The sequence below is a fragment of the Magnolia sinica genome, chromosome 5 (assembly GCF_029962835.1).
Source record: "Magnolia sinica isolate HGM2019 chromosome 5, MsV1, whole genome shotgun sequence".
Classification (NCBI taxonomy): domain Eukaryota; kingdom Viridiplantae; phylum Streptophyta; class Magnoliopsida; order Magnoliales; family Magnoliaceae; genus Magnolia; species Magnolia sinica.
The window spans coordinates 13556492-13578584 of record NC_080577.1 but is presented as its reverse complement, the minus strand read 5'-3'; the positions used below and the strand labels follow the sequence as shown (position 1 = coordinate 13578584).

Genomic DNA, 22093 nt, shown 5'->3' with positions numbered 1-22093 from the left:
GTGTACATTGGATGTGAACCCTAAGCATCTTTTTCCTCACAATGCTAGACCAGTGGCCCATCTGACGACAGCCTAGTTTTTGTGCCAGGTCATTCTATAAGCAGGCCAACCTAATGCAAGGCTCTAAGCTCCAGATCAAATCTCATGAAAACTCAGAAGAGCTGGAACAGTAAAAAAAAATCACTTGGACACATGCATACCAATCATGGTAAGTATACCAAAGAGAGTGGAAGGGGAAAAAATAATAATAATAGTGAAAAAGTGAACCATTCCAAAGTTATTTATCATTACATTCACCACATTATCATTTTGTTATTCTCTCTCAAAAGAAAAAAAAAATAGAAACATTATCATTTTTCTTTCCTTTTTTTTTCCTCACCTCACGTATTTTTCTTAAGCTACACAATATACAACTAAAAAGGCACGTCCATGATTACATAAATGTACATGAAGTTGAAAGAGGGCAGAAATCATCAATCAGAACGGGATGGACACATGGGGATGCAGAATGATAAATTTCATAAATAAGAGCATGCTACGGCTTAGAAAGATACTCTAACCAAACCATTGTGAAGTTCTCTGGACCCTTGAGCTGCTAGAACAAGATGATCCATCTCGGCTGCTCGGATTGGAATGACCTTTCTTAAACATGGCTTCAAGATTCGGGAAACATTTTAGTGGTCTGACCTGGAGAGGGTTCATGAAAGAGAATAATAACAGAAGTTAATCACCACACATCCATAAATAAATTTACACCAGAAACAATCACCCACAATTGGTTGCTTGTGATCTTAACATCCAACTTCAGCTGGCATGCCAACATGTGTGGGACGTCCCAAGTAACGCATCAGGTGGGCCCTGCATGAAAATCACCTGGTGCAGAAACCAAGGTGGTCTGCTCATCGAGCAGGCCACATGTATGGTGAATCAGCCCGTTGGCAGGAGTCATTTGACCGCCCTTGTTTCTGTACGAGGTGGCCCCCTAAAACACAGCTTGGACATCCTACACATGGCATGCCACGTGATCTGGTTGCATGAGAGCTGGGTTCACGTGCAGCTACCTGTAGCCCACCTAATAATTGTCCAGTTAAAACAAAAATACTCCAGAAAATGCTCCATCCAGCTAAAGGAGGGCGTATGGCTACTTAAATCTTTGACCCCAATACAATCTGATATGTTGTTCTACACAAAATATTATCAAGAGAGGAATGATCAACTACAGCCAGCTGCATGCTGCAACTTTTTTATTTCCTCACTTCCAGAATTCTTTTTCAATTTTTGCAAACTTGTTCTATAAAGGGATTGTAGGTTACATGTCCTCCATGGAGAAATGACATTGTTATAACAAAATGCTATTTTCATCCCCTCCCAGCAAATGAAAATACCAGCTAAACCCAACGTGGTTGAATCAGTTCAGGTGGGATGGAATATCATGTCTCTAATATGGTATGTAAAATAGTTCAAAAACCCGAAAATTCGACTCAACTCGACATTCAGCCAGGTTCGAGTCAACCCAACTCAACTTGATGTTTAATTGTAAATTGAAAGTACTAGGAATGTAAACAGAGATTTAAAGTAGTTAAATTTAGTATAAGTAATATAAATGCATCTCAAATGGCAAATCAACAACTTCATAGATGCCTCACCGGTTAAGTGTGTTGCTTCCTTTGGTTGGGGTTGGGGTTTCAAATCCCACCACTCACCTTCTTAATTTTTAAGTAAATCACAGCCTAGGAGGTGAGTGACTCAATTCAAGTCATGCCGAGTCATGTTGAGTCAACCCGACGAGTCTCCGGGAGTCCAGGCCAAGTCAGGCCCGGTACCAAGTTTCTCATAGACTTGGCTCGAAATCTCGCTGAGTAAAGTTAACTCAGCCAAGTTCCGAGTGCAGTAATCGAGTTTTGGAAGTATGGTACATGACTATTTTTTGTCAGTACATAAATGTACAACACAAGTTATTCCAGATGCATTTGTCCACATTTGAAGTCTCCACAGCCACACAGGCACATGAAGCGAGAGAGAGAGAGAGAGAGAGAGAGAGAGAGAGAGGCACCATCCAACGCTTTTTCTCCGCAAGGTGGTGATCAATGGCAGAAAGCCTATCAATTATTTGTCTGAATGTCGGTCTCTTTGCTGGGTTATCATTCCAGCATACCTCAATCAACCTGTATGAAAATATTACATCGAGAATCAATGCCTTCCAAACATGGGAGTAACTCCAATTAAGATTACAGAACATCAAAAACACGTATGCAAATAAATACTACCAATTAGTTTCATCTTTCTCCTCCCAGTATCTGGCCATAAACAATCTATAATTTTTCTCACCACCAAACTATTAGATTTGGAGGACTCCTTCAATAAAGCACTGGGAAATGTCAAGTCTACTCCACGAGTAAAGTTGATGGGGATTGGGGATTGGAGGCAAGAATCAATGTCAAATGATGTAGGACTTACTCTTTTAATCCACGAGGGTAAAGCCTCTGTGAGGCTCTAAAAGGTGGACGCTCCTTAGCAGCATATGCTTTTGGAACCTCATTTTCTTGCTTCATTGAAAATGGTGGGGATCCTTCAATCATCTGAAGTGCATCACACAAACAGAATTTCAGAGGTCAGCAATGATTAGACGATGTCATTATTCCTTTGTTTTTTATTGGTTGGGCAATGTGAAAGTAAGCTGCACGTAAGAGAGTAAACAGTTTACGAGAAATTGCATAACATCCATGTCAATGAAAATCATTCTCACCATGCTTATCACTTCATATAGTGATAATCATGCAAGTCACAGGGGAACTGCTCACTTAGTTTCAAAATCAATCACCAACCATGTTCAGAAAAATATACAATTGAGCTATTCAGCTCAATCAGGAAAGTCCAGAGCTTGGATTCAATTAGAATCTAAACCAAATATCTGATATTGAAAAGAAAATTATATCAAAAGACAGAATTCTCAGGCATCAGCACATGGATGGGTGATTTTCATCCTTCTAATTTCCTCAATTATTCCCACTTGCAGTGTTCAATGTATTGCAATCAGCCAATATTTTCAGTATCACTGACCATCGATACAAAACTTCAGGGTATTTTTTGAGAAAAAAAATGTCAGCCGGTATGTCTTGATATCAATGTTATCATGTCCTTATAATGTATCAAGCAATGCTTGTATTATTTCAAAAGTATCGATCAACACCAGAAAGACATGAAATATTCATGCAGAAAAAGCAGTGCTTGTAATATTTCAGAAGTATTGAGCAAGACCAGTGAGACATGCAATATTCGCGCAGGAAAAAAAAAAAAACAAAAAGTACCCAGAATTATTTCTTTTTCTTTAAAGACTTTTTGCCCAATTTTTTTTGGGGGATTGTATTTGATGGTTTGTTCTCCACCTGAGTTGTTTCGCATCAAAATACAAATTTGTTGGAGAAACCACAATCCAAGACCGGGATGACAAAAGTTGGTTTAAAATTCATTTTCTCAGCTGTTCAGCAACAAATCTAGTAGAATCCATATTTATGCACGTATTTCATGCTACATTTCAACGCATCAAATACTGCCCGCGTTAATTGAATGACAAGCCACGAACAAAGATCATAGAGTATCATTTAACCTTGGAAGGTAAGCAATAAATTGAAAGAAAAGAAAAGGCAACAAGCTCCCAGACTGCATAATAAGATTTCATAACTTCTAACTGAAAAACAATGTAAACATCAACTACCATGACTAATATGTACATGTTCCTTCTTTTGGCATCATTTTTATGAAAATAGATAGCACATGTCCATAAGACTAAAATTCATGAATCAGAACTCTATGCAGCAGGGCAACTTAATCTGTGGCAATTATTTTCTAATACATTTCCACAACATTAGTGTGTTTGCATGTGTATTCTCAAGGAAAATAAGAGTACTTTACCTCTTGAAGAATCATAGAAAATGAAAAAACGTCGACTTTAGTATTGTACTCTTCATTTCGAAAAACCTCCGGGGCCATGTAACGACCTGTTCATGAGAAAATAAAATACTTCAAGAGAAAAACGCCGGGAAGTATTTGAGAATAAAAAATAGGTTACCGTAAAGGAGGAAAATGGAACACAACACATCAAGGTCACACATCAATTGCTATTGCACTTTCTGGGAATGCATAAATGGTTGCCTTAAAACAGCCAAGGTTGATTGAAAGCAGTGGCAAACGGATAGACCTCCATTAAGACACCAATCACATACCCAAGTGTCCTGACTGTAGTGATCTAAGGGCCCAAAATACAGCATTTGATATACAGTTGCCAAAAAGCATTAAAAATCACGCTGGTTGCCAGAAAGTGCTAGAGATAGTTCTGGTTACCGAAAAGAGTTTAAGACCTACCATGTTACCATGAAGTGCTCCTCAACATCTACACCAGATAAGAAAGAACATGAAACAGTAGAGATACTGAGTTATGCTCTTTATGACATCGGATCTCTAAGGAGATATTTTATACATTTGCATATCTATGATGCTTGATTCTCCTTTGAAACTTAACAAGGTTACTGTATATTTCCTAATGCAAACGAGGGGGATAAATCTACAGATGACACAAAACCTACACCATTTAATTTATATTTTTACTGTCCAGGATAATGATTCATATAGATGACACAACCTACAAGGTCTTTCCTTTTTTACTGAATGCCAACAAAGTTTATTCGAGAACAAAATAAGCTTTTTACAAAACGCATGAGGATTGACCGATAGCAAGCGACCCTCTCATCACTCCCTCACAAGCGAGACTGTGGCCCCCTCTTTAGCGCCTTTTCGTTCCAAAGAACAACAAGCACCTCAATGGGCCATGAGAGTTTTGATCTACCATATGCAACAATAGAAGAAGAAGAAGAAGAAGAAGAAGAAGAGCGCCCAACATGGTATTCCTTAACGTTACTTAACAGTGCTTGTAACAGCCATCTCGGATTTTCTTTTTCTTTTTTCTTTTTTTTGGAAAAAAAAAAACTATTTTGGCCCTGGAATGGACCGTTACCGGGCTCTTACAGGTCAATTTTTCCATAATGACCATTATAGCCATTACGACCCCGTAACGGCTGATAGTCACCACCATTACCATTACGTAACGGCTAACAGTGACGACCATTATCATTACGTAACGGCCATTATATAACCATTTTGGAATACCTTGGCCTCCAAGGCCCCACAGAAATCCCCAATACCCAGCGTAAAACAACATGAGACCTTTCTTCAGTGGTTAGCTTCCCCATGAAAGAAGGGTTAACCAAGCACAAAAACTCTAAAAGATGTGTTAACAAATTCTAGATAGAAGAAAAAAAGTCTCACAAAATCAATGCCAGGTGTTAGACACCAAGTGTTGAGATCAGTTGCATAGGTCTTATACAGAGTCGAATAAGTTTGGAAAAGGAGTTGAATAAGATGGACTATTGGGCTTGGACCTTTGTTCAAAGGCCCAAGTGTGTCCATACGGAATACAAGCGGTTTTGGGAGTAATAAAATGAGGTGCTTAGGGCTTTTGAAACCCTAAGCCTCACATTCACTACAACTCTCTGCTTCCTCTCTTTCTCTCTCTTCTCTCTCCTTTATCATCTTCAATATCCTCTTCTTGGTTTCATGGGGCCAGCCTCGAAATTAGACAGGAACAGACAGCAAGCATATGTATCACAAGGAAGAAAAATCACAGTGAAAGAGTAAACTGAACTTACAGGAATTGTCGTGTTACCAAATTCAAGATAGTACAAAAAAAGTCCCACAAAATCAATGCCAGGTGTTAGACACCAAGTGTTGAGATCAGTTGCATAGGTCTCATACAGAGTCGAATAAGTTTGGAAAAGGAGTTGAATAAGATGGACTATTGGGCTTGGACCTTTGTTAAAAGGCCCAAGTGTGTCCATATGGAATACAAGCGGTTTTGGGAGTAATAAAATGAGGTGCTTAGGGTTTTTGAAACCCTAAGCCTCACATTCACTACAACTCTCTGCTTCCTCTCTTTCTCTCTCTTCTCTCTCCTTTATCATCTTCAATATCCTCTTCTTGGTTTCATGGGGCCAGCCTTGAAATTAGACAGGAACGGACAGCAAGCATATGTATCACGAGGAAGAAAAATCACAGTGAAAGAGTTAACTGAACTTACAGGAATTGTCTTGAAATGTTAGAGGTCGGTCTTCTTTAACGGTGTTTGCTACTCTCAGCAACTTGCTAAGTCCAAAGTCAGCAACTTTCAGATGCCCCGAATCATCCCGCAGTATATTTCTGTTATCTTACTCGCAGTAAAGCAATGTAAGAAAGTCCAACAGTTTCAGACTATTCAGGTTGATAATGGGCATTTAGTAAAGCCTTAAATTGAACTGCTACAAGAGGAACTCAAAGAATAGAACATCCGATGTGATAACTTACGAAGGCTCCAGGTCACGGTGAATGATAGCTTCAGGCTTATTCTCGTGCAAATAGTTCATTCCCCTGGAAAATTTGTGATCAATTTTAAGCAACATACAACATTCAAAATCGAAAAGGTAGAAAGATTGAGAAAATAAAAAAGAAAGAAAGAAAGAAACAACTACAGGCTCATGTGTATTCATACTGGCACCTATAATAAAATAAGAAAATTCAAGCACATAAGACAATGGACCTTGCAATATCAAGTGCAAATTTTACAGCCAATGCTGGTCGCAGGGCTCCTTTCCTTTTCAAGAATGCACGAAGATCACCCTGCATCACATATAGAACCAAATGAAGCTTACAAGATAAAGTCAACTTGTCAAACTTGTTCATTCTTTGCAACAAACAGAACTTTTCTGCAGTGTCTAGTGTAACAGATGTCAAAATATTTGGGTCCATAGGGCATTATGGACTCGAAAGAAGTGGATATTCAAGTACTCCAAGGCATCAAATCCATGATCTCGAATCGTTGGGCCAATTACTGGTGGATAGAAATTCCCATAGCGTCATTCCAAGGGCGGGTGGAAGAGAAATACCTAGGAGAACACTCTCAGCTGAGGGAGGGAAACCCTGTTATAAATATGACTGATTGCAAAAAATCGCATTGGACTAGAGAAATAATGGCATGACTCTTTTTTTATATATATTCAGGAGTTCCCCCTATCACTTTGATTAACATGGGAAGTTTCAATTAGGCCCAATAAAATATGTTTTTTTTTTCCTGAGAATTGTTGCAAGCAGCATTTCTAATGATGGAATGACTAAAAAAACTGCAGAACAGAAGAAAAAATCTCAGAAATGAGAAAAATACAACTTACCAATTTTGTTATTGATGTATTTGGGTTCATGGGCCATTTATCATAATTCATGATGCAGGACGGGATGATCTAACCTAATATGATGCGTTGAAACTAGATAGCAGATTAACTAGAGCAATCAAAAGACCAAATAATGCTAAACTACCACAAGTTATAGAAACTCATATTTGTAATATGTTAAGGTTCAAAACACCTAGCATTCCCACAATGGGATTCTTATAAAGTATCAAGTATTAGGATCGTGTAGAAGATAGGACTCCGACTTAGCATAGGTATTAAATCTGAACATTCATGGAATCACTTGAATTCTATGGGTTTTGCATGTTTAGGGTTCTTTTAAGGGATAGGGAATGTAGGGAATAAGTTTAGAGCGGTGTTGTTATGTGTGACCGCATACGCGAATATGCGATCACATATGCACACATTGCCAGAGAAATCGCATATGTGACAATGGCATGTGCGATCAATGCACAAATGCGATCACATATGCCACATGTGCAACAATATGCAATCGCATATTGGCCAATGGTCAAAATTTTGACTGTTGGCACTTTTTTTATTTCAAAAAAAAAAAAACACATTTTGCCAATAAAAAGGCTTCCAAATCTCCTCCATTTGCAATATTCTCACCCCAAACTCTCTTACTCTCTTCTTCTCTTACATTTCTAAATTCCAAGCGGTCCTACTTCTTGGTTCTTATTAAGTATTAATTGTTAACTATATTGGAGAATGTTGATAACTTGATGTTTTAATTCATTGTTTAATTGATTTTATTTCACTCAAATGTATTTTAAATATGTAAAATTAGTTATCTATTAACTTAGGAAAGTTCCCTCTACTATTTTTTATATTTTCCACATTTTTTCTTATTTTTTTATTTTTATTTTATTTTTTGAAAAGGAAAAATATACGACCTCATATGTGATTGTGCGATCACATATGCGATTCGACAACATTGGTTTAGTGTATTTAGCAAACTAGGAATTTAGGATTTCAATATAGGGATTTGAGGATTTTAGGGATAGGGATTTGAGGGTTTAAGGTTAATAGGTTAGGGGAAATTGGAGAAATTAGGTTAGGGTTATAGGATTTTGGGAGAATTCAAATTAAGGTTCAGATTTAGAGATTAGGGTTTGGAAAAATTGGAGATTTTAGGATTTGGGAATCTTAGGGTTAGTGTTTGGGATTTATGTTTAGGGGTTTTGTAAAGGGGATCAAAGGGAAGAGGGAAGTTGAAGATTCAAAGCAAGGGGGCCATGGATTGGGGTTGTCCGTACAGACACTGTTCACGCAACATTGTTCCCACGGTACTATTTACGGCTAGAGCTTGGGTTCAATTAGGTGTATGTTAGGTGTAGGTTGGTTTAGAATCATAATAATAATAATAATAAATTGAAAAAGAGAGAAGAAGATGTAGAAAGAGAGATGAGAAAAGAAGTACCTTGAGAGAGAGAGAGAGAGAGAGAGAGAGAGAGAGAGAGAACATGAGGATAACTAGGGGAATCACTCCCCAAATGGCTTCACACCATCAATCCCATCGCAAGATGAATTGCTAAATCACATAGCAAAGGAGAGAAAACTCTTTTCATTCATGGTTCATAATAATCAAACCCTAAAGGCGGTCCAAACCTTTTATAGTCTCAAAAAGAGACTTATACAAAAACCTCTCTCAAGAAAGAATTCTCGTAAAAAAAAAAACTCTATCTCAAGTAAAACATAAAATAGTCCAAAAATAATAAAATAAATGACAAAAACTACTCAAAACAAATAAATCTAAATTATTCGTGGTAAATGGGGTGGCCCACAATCAAGAGTGGTCCAAATGCCATTGTGTGCAATACAACAAGCCGATCAATGCGCCCATGCAATCCAACGGTCCAAACGCTCCAAACAAGCAACCCGCATGCATCTACCCAGTGCGGGGTCTTCAAAGATGGCTAGGAATGCAACTCGAGCCCCGTGGGCCGCATGTGATGATCGTCTAGCCATAAGTGCTCGGATGTCCTCATCAATTCCCCTTGGCTGAGATATCGCATCTGGCAAAATAAAGCGGCGATGATGCTTGGGGAGATTCGGGTCTCGTCATTGAAGTTGTCTCCGTAATCCATATGTTGTTTGAATCTGGCCACCCCTTCCACTTGAGAAGGGTACTCCTGATAACCTCCATGTTTTGTGGAAACTACTCGCTCATCCCAGATATCATCTATCGTTTCTCTGTTATTTGGTGTGTATGGAAAAAGAGGAAGATGTTGGGAAGAATAGACGGGTATGGGCCAAGGGTCATGGGACAGGTCGGGAGGGCTATCATCAGGATCAAGCTGATGGTCTAAATAAAGGATAACAAGTGTAAGTATTGGGCCCTCAAAAGATAAAAGATCTTCCACATTGAATATAGATCTAAAACACATATTAGGTGGAAGATCCACAATATACGCATTATGTCCCATTTTACTCTGTTTCCTATAAGGTCTTGCACTACGGACTTGTAGTTTCTTAATTACTCCTTGAGAAACCATTTGGGCCTCATACGAACCATCACATAGTCACCTATCTGAAACTCTCTAAACTTGTGATGAGAGCCAGCGAATATCTTGTATGTTTCATTACTCATGCTAATCCGTTTTCTAATTTCAACCTGTGAATCATGGATAAGACATGAAAATGCATTTGCAAACTCTGACGGCCTATGGGATATTGACATAGAAACTGACTCCATTGTTCCATCCTTAGCCTCTCTGTCAAATTCTTTCATAGTGATAATATGGAGAGACTTAGGTTGTGAGTCTTCGCTATTCTCACTCCTCTTCGTATTTTTCTCCTTTTATGTGGTGGTTGTGGGAGGAAGAAGATCCAAGACACACCTAACAAATGCAAGGGGTGTGGTCTCAACAAGCTCAGCCTCTATCAACCCTCAACTATAAATAAGACCCATTTCCTGTCCATTTTCCAGAATTTTGCCCAAAGCTTCCTCCATTACCACAAATAAGGAGGAGAGAGGATCTCCCTGTCAAATGCCTCTAAAGCTCCTAAAGAATCCTTCAGTTGACCCATTGACTAGAACAAAAAATCTAACCGACCAAATGCACTCCCTCATCTACCCTCTCCACTTCTCACCGCATGCCAAGCGACCTAGCATGTAGTCCAAAAAAGCTCAATGAACCTAGTCATAAGCCTTTTCTATATAGATCATGCACACCATGCCTTTTGCACCCTCTTTATAGCAAGAATGGATACCTTCGTGGGTAATGAGGGCGCAATTCAAAATCTGTCTCTCTGCAATAAACGCACACTGGCTATCAAAAATGACATTACCCAGCACTACCTTAAATCTGTGGCTAAAGTTTTTGCAACTATCTTGTAGGGGGCCCCTATCAGACATTTTGGCTTATAATCCTTTATGCTATTTGTGCCATTTACCTTTAGGATCATCACAATAATTGACACCCCTATATCAGCCAACAACTGACCCTTATCCACGCAATAAATGATTTTGTACATCTAAGAGATCATTTATAGATAAACTTTAAATTTTTTTTCCTTTTTTTCTTCTTCTTTTTTTTTTTCTTTTTTTGTTAATAGTGATAATCTAGAAACTTTTGTTAGGAATGCCGCACTTATATTTCCTTTTATCACGTTAGCCCAGTTCAAAGTGCAGTCTAGGAAAAGATCAGCAAAGAAGGGTTTCTGAGTTTCAAATATCCATAAGGATTTTTGATGAAGAAATACAACTGCTGCATATTCTCAGGGGAAAAAAATGCAATTGCAAAAATTTACTTGTGATGTAGGACATGAAATTCAAATATGATGTGCAAGATTTTCAGGCTTTAAATCACACTAGTTCAGAAACAATTACACGAAATTCCATATCCCACACAAAAGTTCAAGCACTCAATCAAGGGGAATCTATGCAGGCCCAGGCCTACACAAGTTAGGGCTGGATCAATCAAAATTATAGACCAAACAATAATCAGAGGAGGGTAAATTCATCCACACATGCACAGAAATAATTCCCCAATCCAAGAGATTCACAGATTTCAATTCAGGAAACCCTAAGGTTGAAAAAAGGGCATAAACTTGTGGATTTGAATAATTTAGAGTTAGGTTTAGGGATTTTGGGTGAAAGAGGAGTGAAAAAGAGGAGAGAGACAAACTAGAGAAGCACCGCACGCGTGGACAACAGCTATGCCCAAACGCATGTGTGTGTGATCCCGCCCGCACGTGTGTGGGGTCCATGAATCAAAAAAATGTCAGTTTGGCCCTGGTCGGCCAGGGGTGGACCACAAAACCCCCAAGTTTCGTGACGATCCGACGATCAGTCTATGCGTGGTGCTCCGCCGAAGTTTCAGCCCTCCTGCAGGGCTAGATTCCAGAATATCTGCTTTAGAAAAGAAAAGTCTACAAAATATTAATGGATTAGCAGGGGAGATGACTGTAAGAGAAGAGAAATATGGATGGTGGAAGGTGGGGGCGAATCGGGACAAGTGTGGCTTCGCACCACGGTAGTCAGCCCTTCGAGGAAGGGAGGGTTTCACACCCAATTGGATTTCCACAACTCATAAACTCAGAGAGGCAGAAAAACAAACGCATAAATTTTATTAATCTTCAATGAGAAAAATAGTACAAGGGTTGCCTATTTATAATAAAACTCTATATCCCAAAACTCGCGCCATGTGCGCAACCTATTACTTGGATACGAAGTAATCAAAAATAACAACTAATCAAAGCAATCTAATCCGTCCATGATATTCCTAATAATAATAATAATAAGCAAAACCGAAAGTACTAGATTATTAGAATAGTGGGCCACGATCATTAGAACCCATGATGGGATTCACATGACTATCAGGTCCACTCCAACGAACCAAAACGCACTCCTCTAACTAGGAAGCCTTCCCTGGACGTCGTCACCAATCCAAATCGATGGTGGGGCCCTCCTCCTCCTTGCGTACGTGCGTAGGGGGGCGTGCATGTGCACGTGATGTCCCCATCAACTTGTACATGAGATCAACAAAATGACAAGGTAGGTCCAAAGGATGATGAAATTTAGAAAATTTTGCACATAATATCATATAAATTGAATATGATGTGGTGAAAGGGAAAGGTTTTATATGTTTCTTGACTTTAATTTGATCCTTGATAGTCCCTTAAATGATGGTTTAGTTTTAAATCGCTAGTGAAAGGCAATCTAAAGAACAAATGGACCAAATATCGGCACGACCATCCTTTAATGTTTTTGTGGTATTTTTGCTTACCATACACCAGCAGAGAACCTGTAAAGTAATCAGCACAACAAACTTCAATGTTGCTATGACTCGGTGTTTGTTATTCTGGTGACTAAGAAAACTTAGGTTTTCCCAATTTTGAACTAGAGAATTTTAGATTTCTGGTATCCAATAATGAGGGTGTTGAATAAATTGAGACATCAATTTCTTCAAGAAATTTGAGTCCTGGATTGTAAATAGAAAGAGACAGAAATCAATTGAATTGATAAAAGGTTGTCCCACAAGTAATCAAATTATTTATGTCACTTTTCCAAAGAAGATGAGGAGCAATCATGTCTTGACTACTATATGGCTACCAAGTTTGCCGAAGACATTGAAATTTCAATTAGTTTCTGATCACTGATGTGATTGTTCTGCAGAAAATCCCAACCACAAAGACAGTATAGATATCATTGGCAACATAAAGAAGCTAAACAATGTTAGCATTGATGGATCATCCACTGGCATATAGTGAAGTTAAGAATGGTAGGCATCCAAATCATCAACTAATGGAAATTATTTTTAAACTATTTCTGGGGGCTGAAAGTAGAGAGCAGTGGTGAATGAGATGGATGAAGTGGTATATTGAATGATGATCAAAATGTTACTTTTCGCAAAGAATCAACTAGAGTAAAAGAGGATTTTCACAAAACAAAAGCCAAGATTGAAGAGGCAGCCAACTGATAACATTTCATGTTAAATATGATCCAGGAAGTGCAGTTACACGAAGATAAAACCTTGGGCAAATATTCGGTGACAATCATCATTGGACTACTTTGAGTTACAGCGCCCAGAAATTGGACAACATTTGGATGCCGTATTTTCTGAAGCAATGCAAGCTCATCATTAAATGCTCTCCTGTAGATTCAACAAGAAATCAGAATGTCAAAGCCAGAAGGTGACCTGATACAGCAAAAAAGAATTTGTAAGGCATGAACCTATATAAGAAAAACATCAAAATACATTAACAATATATGTCCAACCCACACTGTATCCTCATCAGTAATAACATCCAAATTGAGCCTTTTCACAGCAACTTGGATCCCCCTCCAAAATGCAGTTCGAAAGGTTCCCTGAAATATTTGCCAGTGTTGAAGGAATGGAACAATAACCATAAAATGATTAGTATGCCATCTGAAATTGAAATAATATTTGTTTGACACGTACAACACTAATAATTAGAGCAATGAACCCAAATTTCCATAATTAACTGAAAAGATATGGAAAGTTGCACCACACAGTTCAAGCCACAACACATATAAACCCACTCTAGAAATTCCTCTACTTGTTATCACTTGTCATTGGAGCAGCTTCTTAAAAAGTACTCGAAATATCTCCTTCCTAATATCACTTCTTGCAAGGAGAGATGTCTGACAGTGCTTATATTTAAAAATAGCAAGCAAGATATGAACAAGTCACTTTGCCTTTGCAACCATCAGAAAACCCAAGAATAAACTGTCTATACCAGCCTTTAAAATAGAGAAATGTGAATTTATGAGGTTTACTGACCACCCGAGCTAATATAAATGACTAGTCATATTCCAAAACCACAAATGCACATTGGAGCTCAATTGGGAGCTTGCAAATGGAGGTAAATGTGAAATGGAATTGGAGGTAAATGAATTGGGAGTAAATGGCTTATTCATTTGTGTTTGGATGGGAGTAAATGAAATGCATTGGAAATCCAAATATTCTGTTTGGATGGGAGTAAATGGGAGGAATTGGAATGCATTGGAATTTTTCAATATATTCACAAGAATGGATAAGATATCCCAAATCAGCTTTAATATCTCAAATCAGTGTACATATTGGATATTTAATAGAATGATTATAATAAGCCCATTAAAATATATAATTTAGCCAAAAAAGAGGAAATTTTGAGCCCCAGGTGGGCCACAACCGTCAGGATCACAAACAAGTAATTTGCCAACGTTTTTTAACCATCCATTTAGATGGTCAACCTTTGGACAGTTTGGATCATTTTATTGGTGTGATTTTAGTGATGTAGCCAATAAGTAGATTATTTTGGAGTATGATTAGCATGCCACGTGTATAGCGGACGTGTACATAGCAACCCTTTTGTTTACTTGTACGACTCTCTGAAGGAGTTCAAAAAGGCATTTCACCTCATTTACTTCCGAATCCTCTCTTGTAGAGAGGATTTCATTTGCAAGCCCATTTACTCCTATTTCATTTCATTTCCATGCATTTACTCCCATCCAAACACACTTTAAATGTTATTTACCTCCCCATTTACTCCCAATTCTCCCCATTTACCTCCATTTACTCCCATCCAAATGACCCCTTGGAGGGCATTCTTGATGCATCAAGGCCATCTACCTATCAGATGGGTCCCAAATGGACCCCAGAATATGGCTGATCAAAGATCAGGCCATCATATTGAAGATCAGTCCAAGATCAGGCAAATTCAAGGGTCATGGTTAGAGATCTAACAGTAACCTGGACCAAGCAGCTGTCCATATTGAAGATCTGAACCACATCAAGGGTCCAGCTTGTCCTACTTGAGAACCTGGATCAGATCCATGGTTTGGAGCCAGATCTGTCCCAAATCTATGGCTCCATTATACTGTGGAACCCACAGTTCCAATTGGGTAGCCTAGTTCACCTAAAGGCCCGGCTGGGCCACAGGCCCACAACAAGTCTATCTGGAAGTCAGTCTGCTCTTTGCATTATGATGCAAAAGTACTATCCAAGTGTTACTTGCTGGATGTTCTCTTAGCCTGTGTTGCTTTGTCTCAATTTTGGGCTCAATTGTCAATTTAAGATTTCATGGTTTGGTCATAAAGAAAATTCTTACCTTGGTAATTCTAAACTGTCTTTTCAGTTTGGTTCTGTCAATACCTCTGTTAGACAGGCCACATGCCTTGTATACCTTGTATAGTTCATTTCCATAGGTAGAGGATTCTGATTTTATTATTTACCTTATATAGATGACTGTAATCTCTATATATTCAACCCCTTAGGGTTGTCTCAAATATAGAAAACTTATTGTCTTCTCTCTGTTTTTCATGAACGGACGAAGCATATTGAAGTTGACTGTCACTTCATCCGCGAGAAGTTTCAGTCTGGGCTCATTTCTCTTCCACATGTCGCATCCCATGATCAGATTGCAGACATTCTCACAAAGTCTCTCACTTCTGCACATTACTCATTTCTAGTTGGCAGACTATTACTTGTCGATGACCAGCATTAGTTTAAGGGGAGATGTTAGACAGGCCATATGCCTTGTATACCTTGTATACCTTGTATAGTTCATTTCCATAGGTAGAGGATTCTGATTTTATTATTTACCTTGTATAGATGACTGTAATCTCTATATATTCAACCCCTTAGGATTGTCTCAAATATAGAAAACCTATTGTCTTCTCTCTGTTTTCATTGTTTACAACCTCATCATTCATTCAAGAGTTTCTATATGGTTTGATTAGCAAAAGATACAACACCAAACATCATTTGCTAAAATACAGCAGCATAGTGACCATAAATGATGGACAAGAACAGGCAGTAGCTCAAAATTTTGCTTCAAAAATAACATCATGTTTATAGGCTGCGAGTTTTTTTCTGAATTTTACGTTCACTTTATAAGTTTAATCAGAATCTTTACATTTAATTCATTCAACTCAGCAGAGGAATGAAACCTAGCCAATACAATCAACGGACTGGGAAATTTTTGAAATGTTTCGTGCTTTTGAATTTGAATGTTGATTCTTTGTGAAAACACACTAAATAGAATATATTGAAATTCAAAAGCACAGTTAGGGAACATTTCGGTATTTCTGCATTCATTGGAAGATGGTACGTGCAGCGCCCAGAATGAGAGAAAAATTAGAGCAGGTAATTCTTATCTCACTCCAACAGGAGGCAGAAAAAGGCCGAAAAGCATACAGCTGTCTGATACAATTTCTATTTTCTGCTTTTCACTCTGCCCAACTGCAGAGCAGATATGTTCTTCCAGAATCACCAACCGACCCCGAGTTCAAAGTACATCCAAACATACCTTATAGAAAGAACGTAAGCATGCATGCAAGCGCTCAAGATAATCAAATACATCAAGTGCCAAAGTCTACAAAGTTCAATTATAACAAATTGTTGTCATCATATGTGATTCTTACATTAGTTATGAACAAGACCAGTCATTTGGAGGTATCTCTAAATTGAGTAACTACTGAAGAAGCAAGGTTGACAGGTACCTTCGTTATATCAACACTGTCAGTAAAATCAAGCTCACTTGGATCGATCTCATATTCTGGGACTTCACGAGCATTTTGAACATGCATGCGAGCCATCTGCAAGTGGTATAATCATACCAAAAATATATTTAAAACACATCCAATAGAGAAGGTAACAAGCTCACCAACTAAATACAATATACCAACTGATAATCCCATCCTGAAATTAAAATCCAAAAGAACCATATAACATGCAAACATACCAGAGGCTTTGCACCATGCTTCTCCAAAATCTTGATCACATCATGGTTTTTGTAATATATTGCATCTGCGAGTGGCTGTTTGAGCAGATAATTAAACAATTGATTAAACGTGTTCACAATTCATATGCATGTGACTGAAAACAGCAATAGCTACTTTTAGAATTCAAACAAAACGAAAACAGTCAGTACTAGTAACACAGGCTAAAAAATTTGAAAGTTGTGTCCTTGTCTAAGAAGGGAAATGCATCTGTCCACTCACATCAAGACTAAATCCTGACCAAATTAGACACACTGATTACCAATAGATGAGATGACCATTTCTTTACACAGCTAAATCTTGGATTTGGTGTTGTGAGGCAGATTGAACCGAGTCGACTAAGCAGAGTTAGGAGCTAATCATCAATTGCCATTGCCATGACATTCTTTTCAGAATCATTTACATTCTGCTCTAAATAAGATGGAAACCATCGTGAAGAAACACTTTCTCAATCAGTTCTTTTATCAACACATTTTCAGGGGTCATTTGGCAACCGGGATTTGGGGCTGGATTTGGATTCCAAATACCAAAGAACTCAATTTTTTACGTTCTGCAGCCTCCTTTTCATCTGGATAGATGACAAATCCTGACTTCAAGCCATTTCTACCTCCTTTCTAAAAGCTGGGTTGCAAAATCCAAGAATTCTAAATCCCACCCAAAGTTTAAACTTTTCCAACTGTTCCTTTGGTGTCACCCACCTGACTTTTGGAGTGTCCTGATTCTTGGGGTGTCCATGAATCCTGTTCAGATGCATCTTCTCAATGGATTGGTTGGCATATAAAAGGAAGGTGGGCCCCAGAGGTAATCTGGAAGAAATTTAACAGTGTAAGTCCCAAACTGTTCCCCATGGTGTCGCCCACCTGAGTTTTCAATCGGCCTGATTTTTGGTAGCCAAAGAAAACATGCAATGGCACAAATGATAAATGGATTAGATTTCATTTTCACCTCACAGTGGGACCCCGAAAAAAAAATAATAATAATAAAATTGGATCGCACAAATCCATGTTGCCAAACGCAATCTCTGAATTCCACAGAATTGAAAATCCAGGTTGCCATAGAATCAAAATCTCAGGGATTTCTAATCATGGAATTTGGAGTCTAAAGGCAGTGGGACCCAGAAAAAAAAAATGGATTGCACAAATCCATGTTGCCAAATGCGCACTCTGAATACCAGGTTGCCACAGAATCCAAATCTCAGGGATTTCAGATCATGGATTTGGAGTCTAACGGACACTTTTTCTAAGTCGCGATAACCATAAGAATCCAAATCAAAGCTGACAAACGATCCGTCAATTGATTAGCATCCAACATCAATCAAAATTTGCGGTAACCAGAAAAAGTAAATTCAAACGACAAAATCAAATTTAGAATTACCGTGCTGCCCCACCGATCCTTCGGATCGACTACTGCGCCCCTCCGGAGCAGCAATTCGATGACATCCGTGCGACCCTGGCAAGCAGCAATGTGCAGAGCCGTCCGTCCATCGATGTCAGTGAAATTCACGTCAGTTCCGGCATCCAAAAGCTCCTCGATCCCTTTCAAGTCCCCTTCATTCGCAAGATACATGAGACGAACCGTTCGCTCGACCGTTTCCGGAGTTTCAACGTCATCACAAACAGCTTCCGATCCGTTCTCACGTTCCGGCGCCATCGACGATTGTCTTCCCAGAGTAAACCGCCCCTTCGCTTCCATACCAGAGAATCCAAGAAAAATCCAAACCGTAAAATTTTCAGCTTTTCAGGAAGTCGACGCCTCAAACCCAAGCTTTCCGGAAGCTGTGACACTTTAAACCCTGAAACGGGGAAAGATCGCAGGATTTAAGAAAGACGAAAGCTTGCGGAGAGAATTACGGGGGTTTTGGTGGCGGGTTTTATCTGAAAAAATGAAAACGAGGGTGTCAGAATCTGACGCTTTCGGCACCGAAAATAGCTGGAACATTGACGTTTGACACGAAGGATCCTTGATCGGAAAATTTAGGGTGGGAAAAGCATGCGCAGATGCGACTTTTGGAACCGCCGCGATCGACTTTTCAGAGGACAAACCGACAGTGTCGAATTTGAGTAATTGCACCAGACGGGCTGTGGTATGCCAGGATGGCGGGATCTGATACTCTGGATGAGTGCGGTAGTTGACACGCAGGCACTGTTAAGTAATATACATGGAATGCGAATTACTCGGATTAAACTGTCCAGATGGAGCACGGCTTCGGTGGGTCCTTACTGTTGAGCGCATTCTTATGCACGTAACTTTTTTTTTAGAGACGCACACGTAACCCCACGCACTCATGCCGTAGTCGTATTTCACCGCCTAGGATACTCGAACCCTGGACCGGGTGTTGAAACTCCTGGGAGTCTAGCACCGAGCAAGAGTTAGAATGCATGTAACTTAAAACCATGATTCGTCCATCCATTTTGACAGCTCATTTTAAGGTATGATCCAGGAAATGCAGTAGATGGGAATTTCAGGTAGACCACACCATAGGGAAGAGTGGTGAATGACCATTAAAAACTTGCTTTGTGCCACAAAAGTTTTGAGTCAAGCTTTTGTATGTGGTACCTTCATTTGGGTATTTATGACCTTATCAGTGAGTTGGATGGCAAATAAACACTCTCATGGCTCCTATGAAGTTTTTAATCATGGTATTCAATCTTTGTTGTTTCCTACACCCAGATCCATAGCTCAAGTGGTAAACTGAGTGAGTATGGATTCCCTAGTGGGGGTGGCTAACAGTGAAGTGGGAACTGACAGTGGGTGTACTAACAAGCTAACTGAAAAAAAAAAAAAACAAAAAAAACAAAAAAAAAACAAAAGTGTAGTTCACCTGAGATTTTGTACTTCAGATGGATGGTGTGTATGTAAGACATAAATCATAGTGGGCCCACAATTAAGGATTGACTATTATTTAGATTTTCTTGTAACGCGGCACACTTGATTTTTGGATCTCCCTCAATTTTTTACTCATTTCCTAACATAAAATGGGAAATACATGATCAGGTTGAATATGTCATAAACTTCACAGGGTGATTATCTAACCTATCAGGCTCGAACTTCTTAAGTGTCCAATGCAATCCACATCTGATGTTTATGTACGTTGTTGTAACGCCCTGAAAATCGGGAGTCGAGTAGGTACGCAACTCCCGAGTTCCAATGCATCACTTATGCAACATAGATAGTGATGATTTGATATTGTCCATGTAAGTGCATAAAACATGAATGAGATTAAGCTAAATCAGTAAATCATACTCTAGAGATAGTTGATTTATACAAGCGGAAGACTGTGATCAGTGTATAAAATATATGAATCATTGTATGTCCCCAAAGTATGAGCGCATTGCCAGGTTAATTAATTACAAGTATTGTTTCAAAATACAAAATATCAAAAGTGATGGTCCACTATAAGCATAAGCCCTGAAGCCCCGCTGATTAGATCGGTCTTTAGAAACTCGCCTGAATACTGCATACATGAGAATGTCTCCTCATCATCCTCAAAGTCCGGCTTCGCCTCGCAGGCTGCGCCATCATCTGAAACTATAACAAGATCTGGTTGGTGTTTAAAACATTGTCCCGTAACGTGGGAGTGAGTGATCAACTTAGTGGAACAATAAAGCAAAGGTTAACATGTTATCAATTCAGTCAAGCAGTAATGATAACGGAATACAACAATCAGGTCCTAAGTACTCTTGTTAATGCAAGAATGATATGAAATAATGATGCGTGCCCTCGCCTGCGCTCCCTCAGCGACTTCATCTCACGATCACGCATGAAACACTTCCTTAGTATTTAACCTACTACGCCAAACGTACACGTAATGCGGTGCATGAGTGTGATTACTAAGTTCTTATTAGTCCTTTTCATACAGCAGGATTGGGAAGCTAAGGTACCTCTCTTATATCAATTTTCAAATAATGATCCATTCTAGGGTCGTCAGTCCTAGCAAATCTCATATGATATTGTGGTTCTAGGTCACTACAAAGGGCTCGTCACCTAATCAGTGTAGGCCTAGTTTATACTCCAATTGCTAACGAAAGACTCGTCGCCTCTACGCAGTCTTAGAGTATGCTCAAGGTCACTACGACTGGCTCATCACCTAGACGTAGGCCGACAGCTCAAATATAGTGTCTCATACCACCGTATTCGGCTCACGAGTTTGGATTGCTCACTGGTCACTACGGGGAGGCTCGTCATCCCAACATAAGCCGACAGCGCAACCACGGTGTCCCATACCACCATTCCCGACTCATGAGTCTTAGTGGATTGAGGTACCAAGGTTAACGGAATTTCCATTGGTGAGTTTGGTACCTTAGGTTCAAGCAGTAGCGTCCATACATGGTGAACATACATCGAGTCAATCGGGTTACTTGACGAGCTCGACTGGTACGAGCGCACATTGACTTGATCGACATGGAGTGCGTAAGCATTCCGCGTGGCCTAACCACTATCAACAACCCAAGTACGACTCAGATTCATTGAACACGTCTGGTGGAGCGAAACAACCTCAGCCACCAACCCAGGACCTGTTACCAATTGCCTGAACTATATAATAGCCCCAATTACACTCAATTCCAACAAGTAAACACATGAGATAGTCAAAACAGTAATGAACAAATAATGCAAATACTATAATCATTTGAGCATTTTATAAGGACACATATTAAATATGTTATCCTAGACATGTATTTCATACATAAATCACGCAGTTGAATTTTAGTCACATGAAAAAATTTATATATATAACCAAGGTAGTTGAGAATCTCATCTCAACACCCTTAAAAATACAATTCAACAAACACTTACTCCTTAAGACTTTTTTTTTTATCGAACACTTAGACTACACCTTGCAACATACATGATGTATGTCGGTTACAACATATATTAGGATAAATCCTTTCACCAAGGAATTGTCGAATACACATCAATCATGTTCTTATATTCCATACACATGGCAGATACAAATCATGAATCCATATTCATTCAGTCATTTCAACAAACATTTAGAATGCATTACAATCAACATAGTTTACATATATGTGTAATATACGGGAAACATCGTATCTAAGCATATGAGATTGCACTCAAGTTAGTCATAAAT

The 22093-nt window shown here is 38.9% G+C and overlaps 1 protein-coding gene across 2 annotated transcripts; it reads right to left on the bottom strand.

Annotated features, from left to right (window-relative positions):
- Window positions 1-236: 236 nt before the first annotated feature.
- Window positions 237-19036, bottom strand: LOC131245497 (integrin-linked protein kinase 1-like). 2 transcript variants are annotated; one of them, XM_058245013.1, is made up of 13 exons: window positions 18914-19036; window positions 18379-18796; window positions 16968-17042; window positions 16726-16821; window positions 13502-13587; window positions 13252-13372; window positions 6626-6705; window positions 6394-6456; window positions 6131-6249; window positions 3913-3998; window positions 2458-2579; window positions 2054-2165; window positions 237-687 (listed from the first exon to the last, which is right to left on the bottom strand). In XM_058245013.1, the coding sequence occupies exons 2-13, from the start codon at window positions 18694-18696 to the stop codon at window positions 556-558; spliced, it is 1410 nt and encodes a 469-aa protein (XP_058100996.1). In that variant the 5' UTR covers window positions 18697-18796; window positions 18914-19036; the 3' UTR covers window positions 237-555. The 2 variants fall into 2 exon arrangements, with proteins under 2 accessions (XP_058100996.1, XP_058100995.1); XM_058245012.1 differs by lacking the exon at window positions 18914-19036 and having other exon boundaries at window positions 18379-18898.
- Between the last annotated feature and the right edge of the window lie 3057 nt (window positions 19037-22093).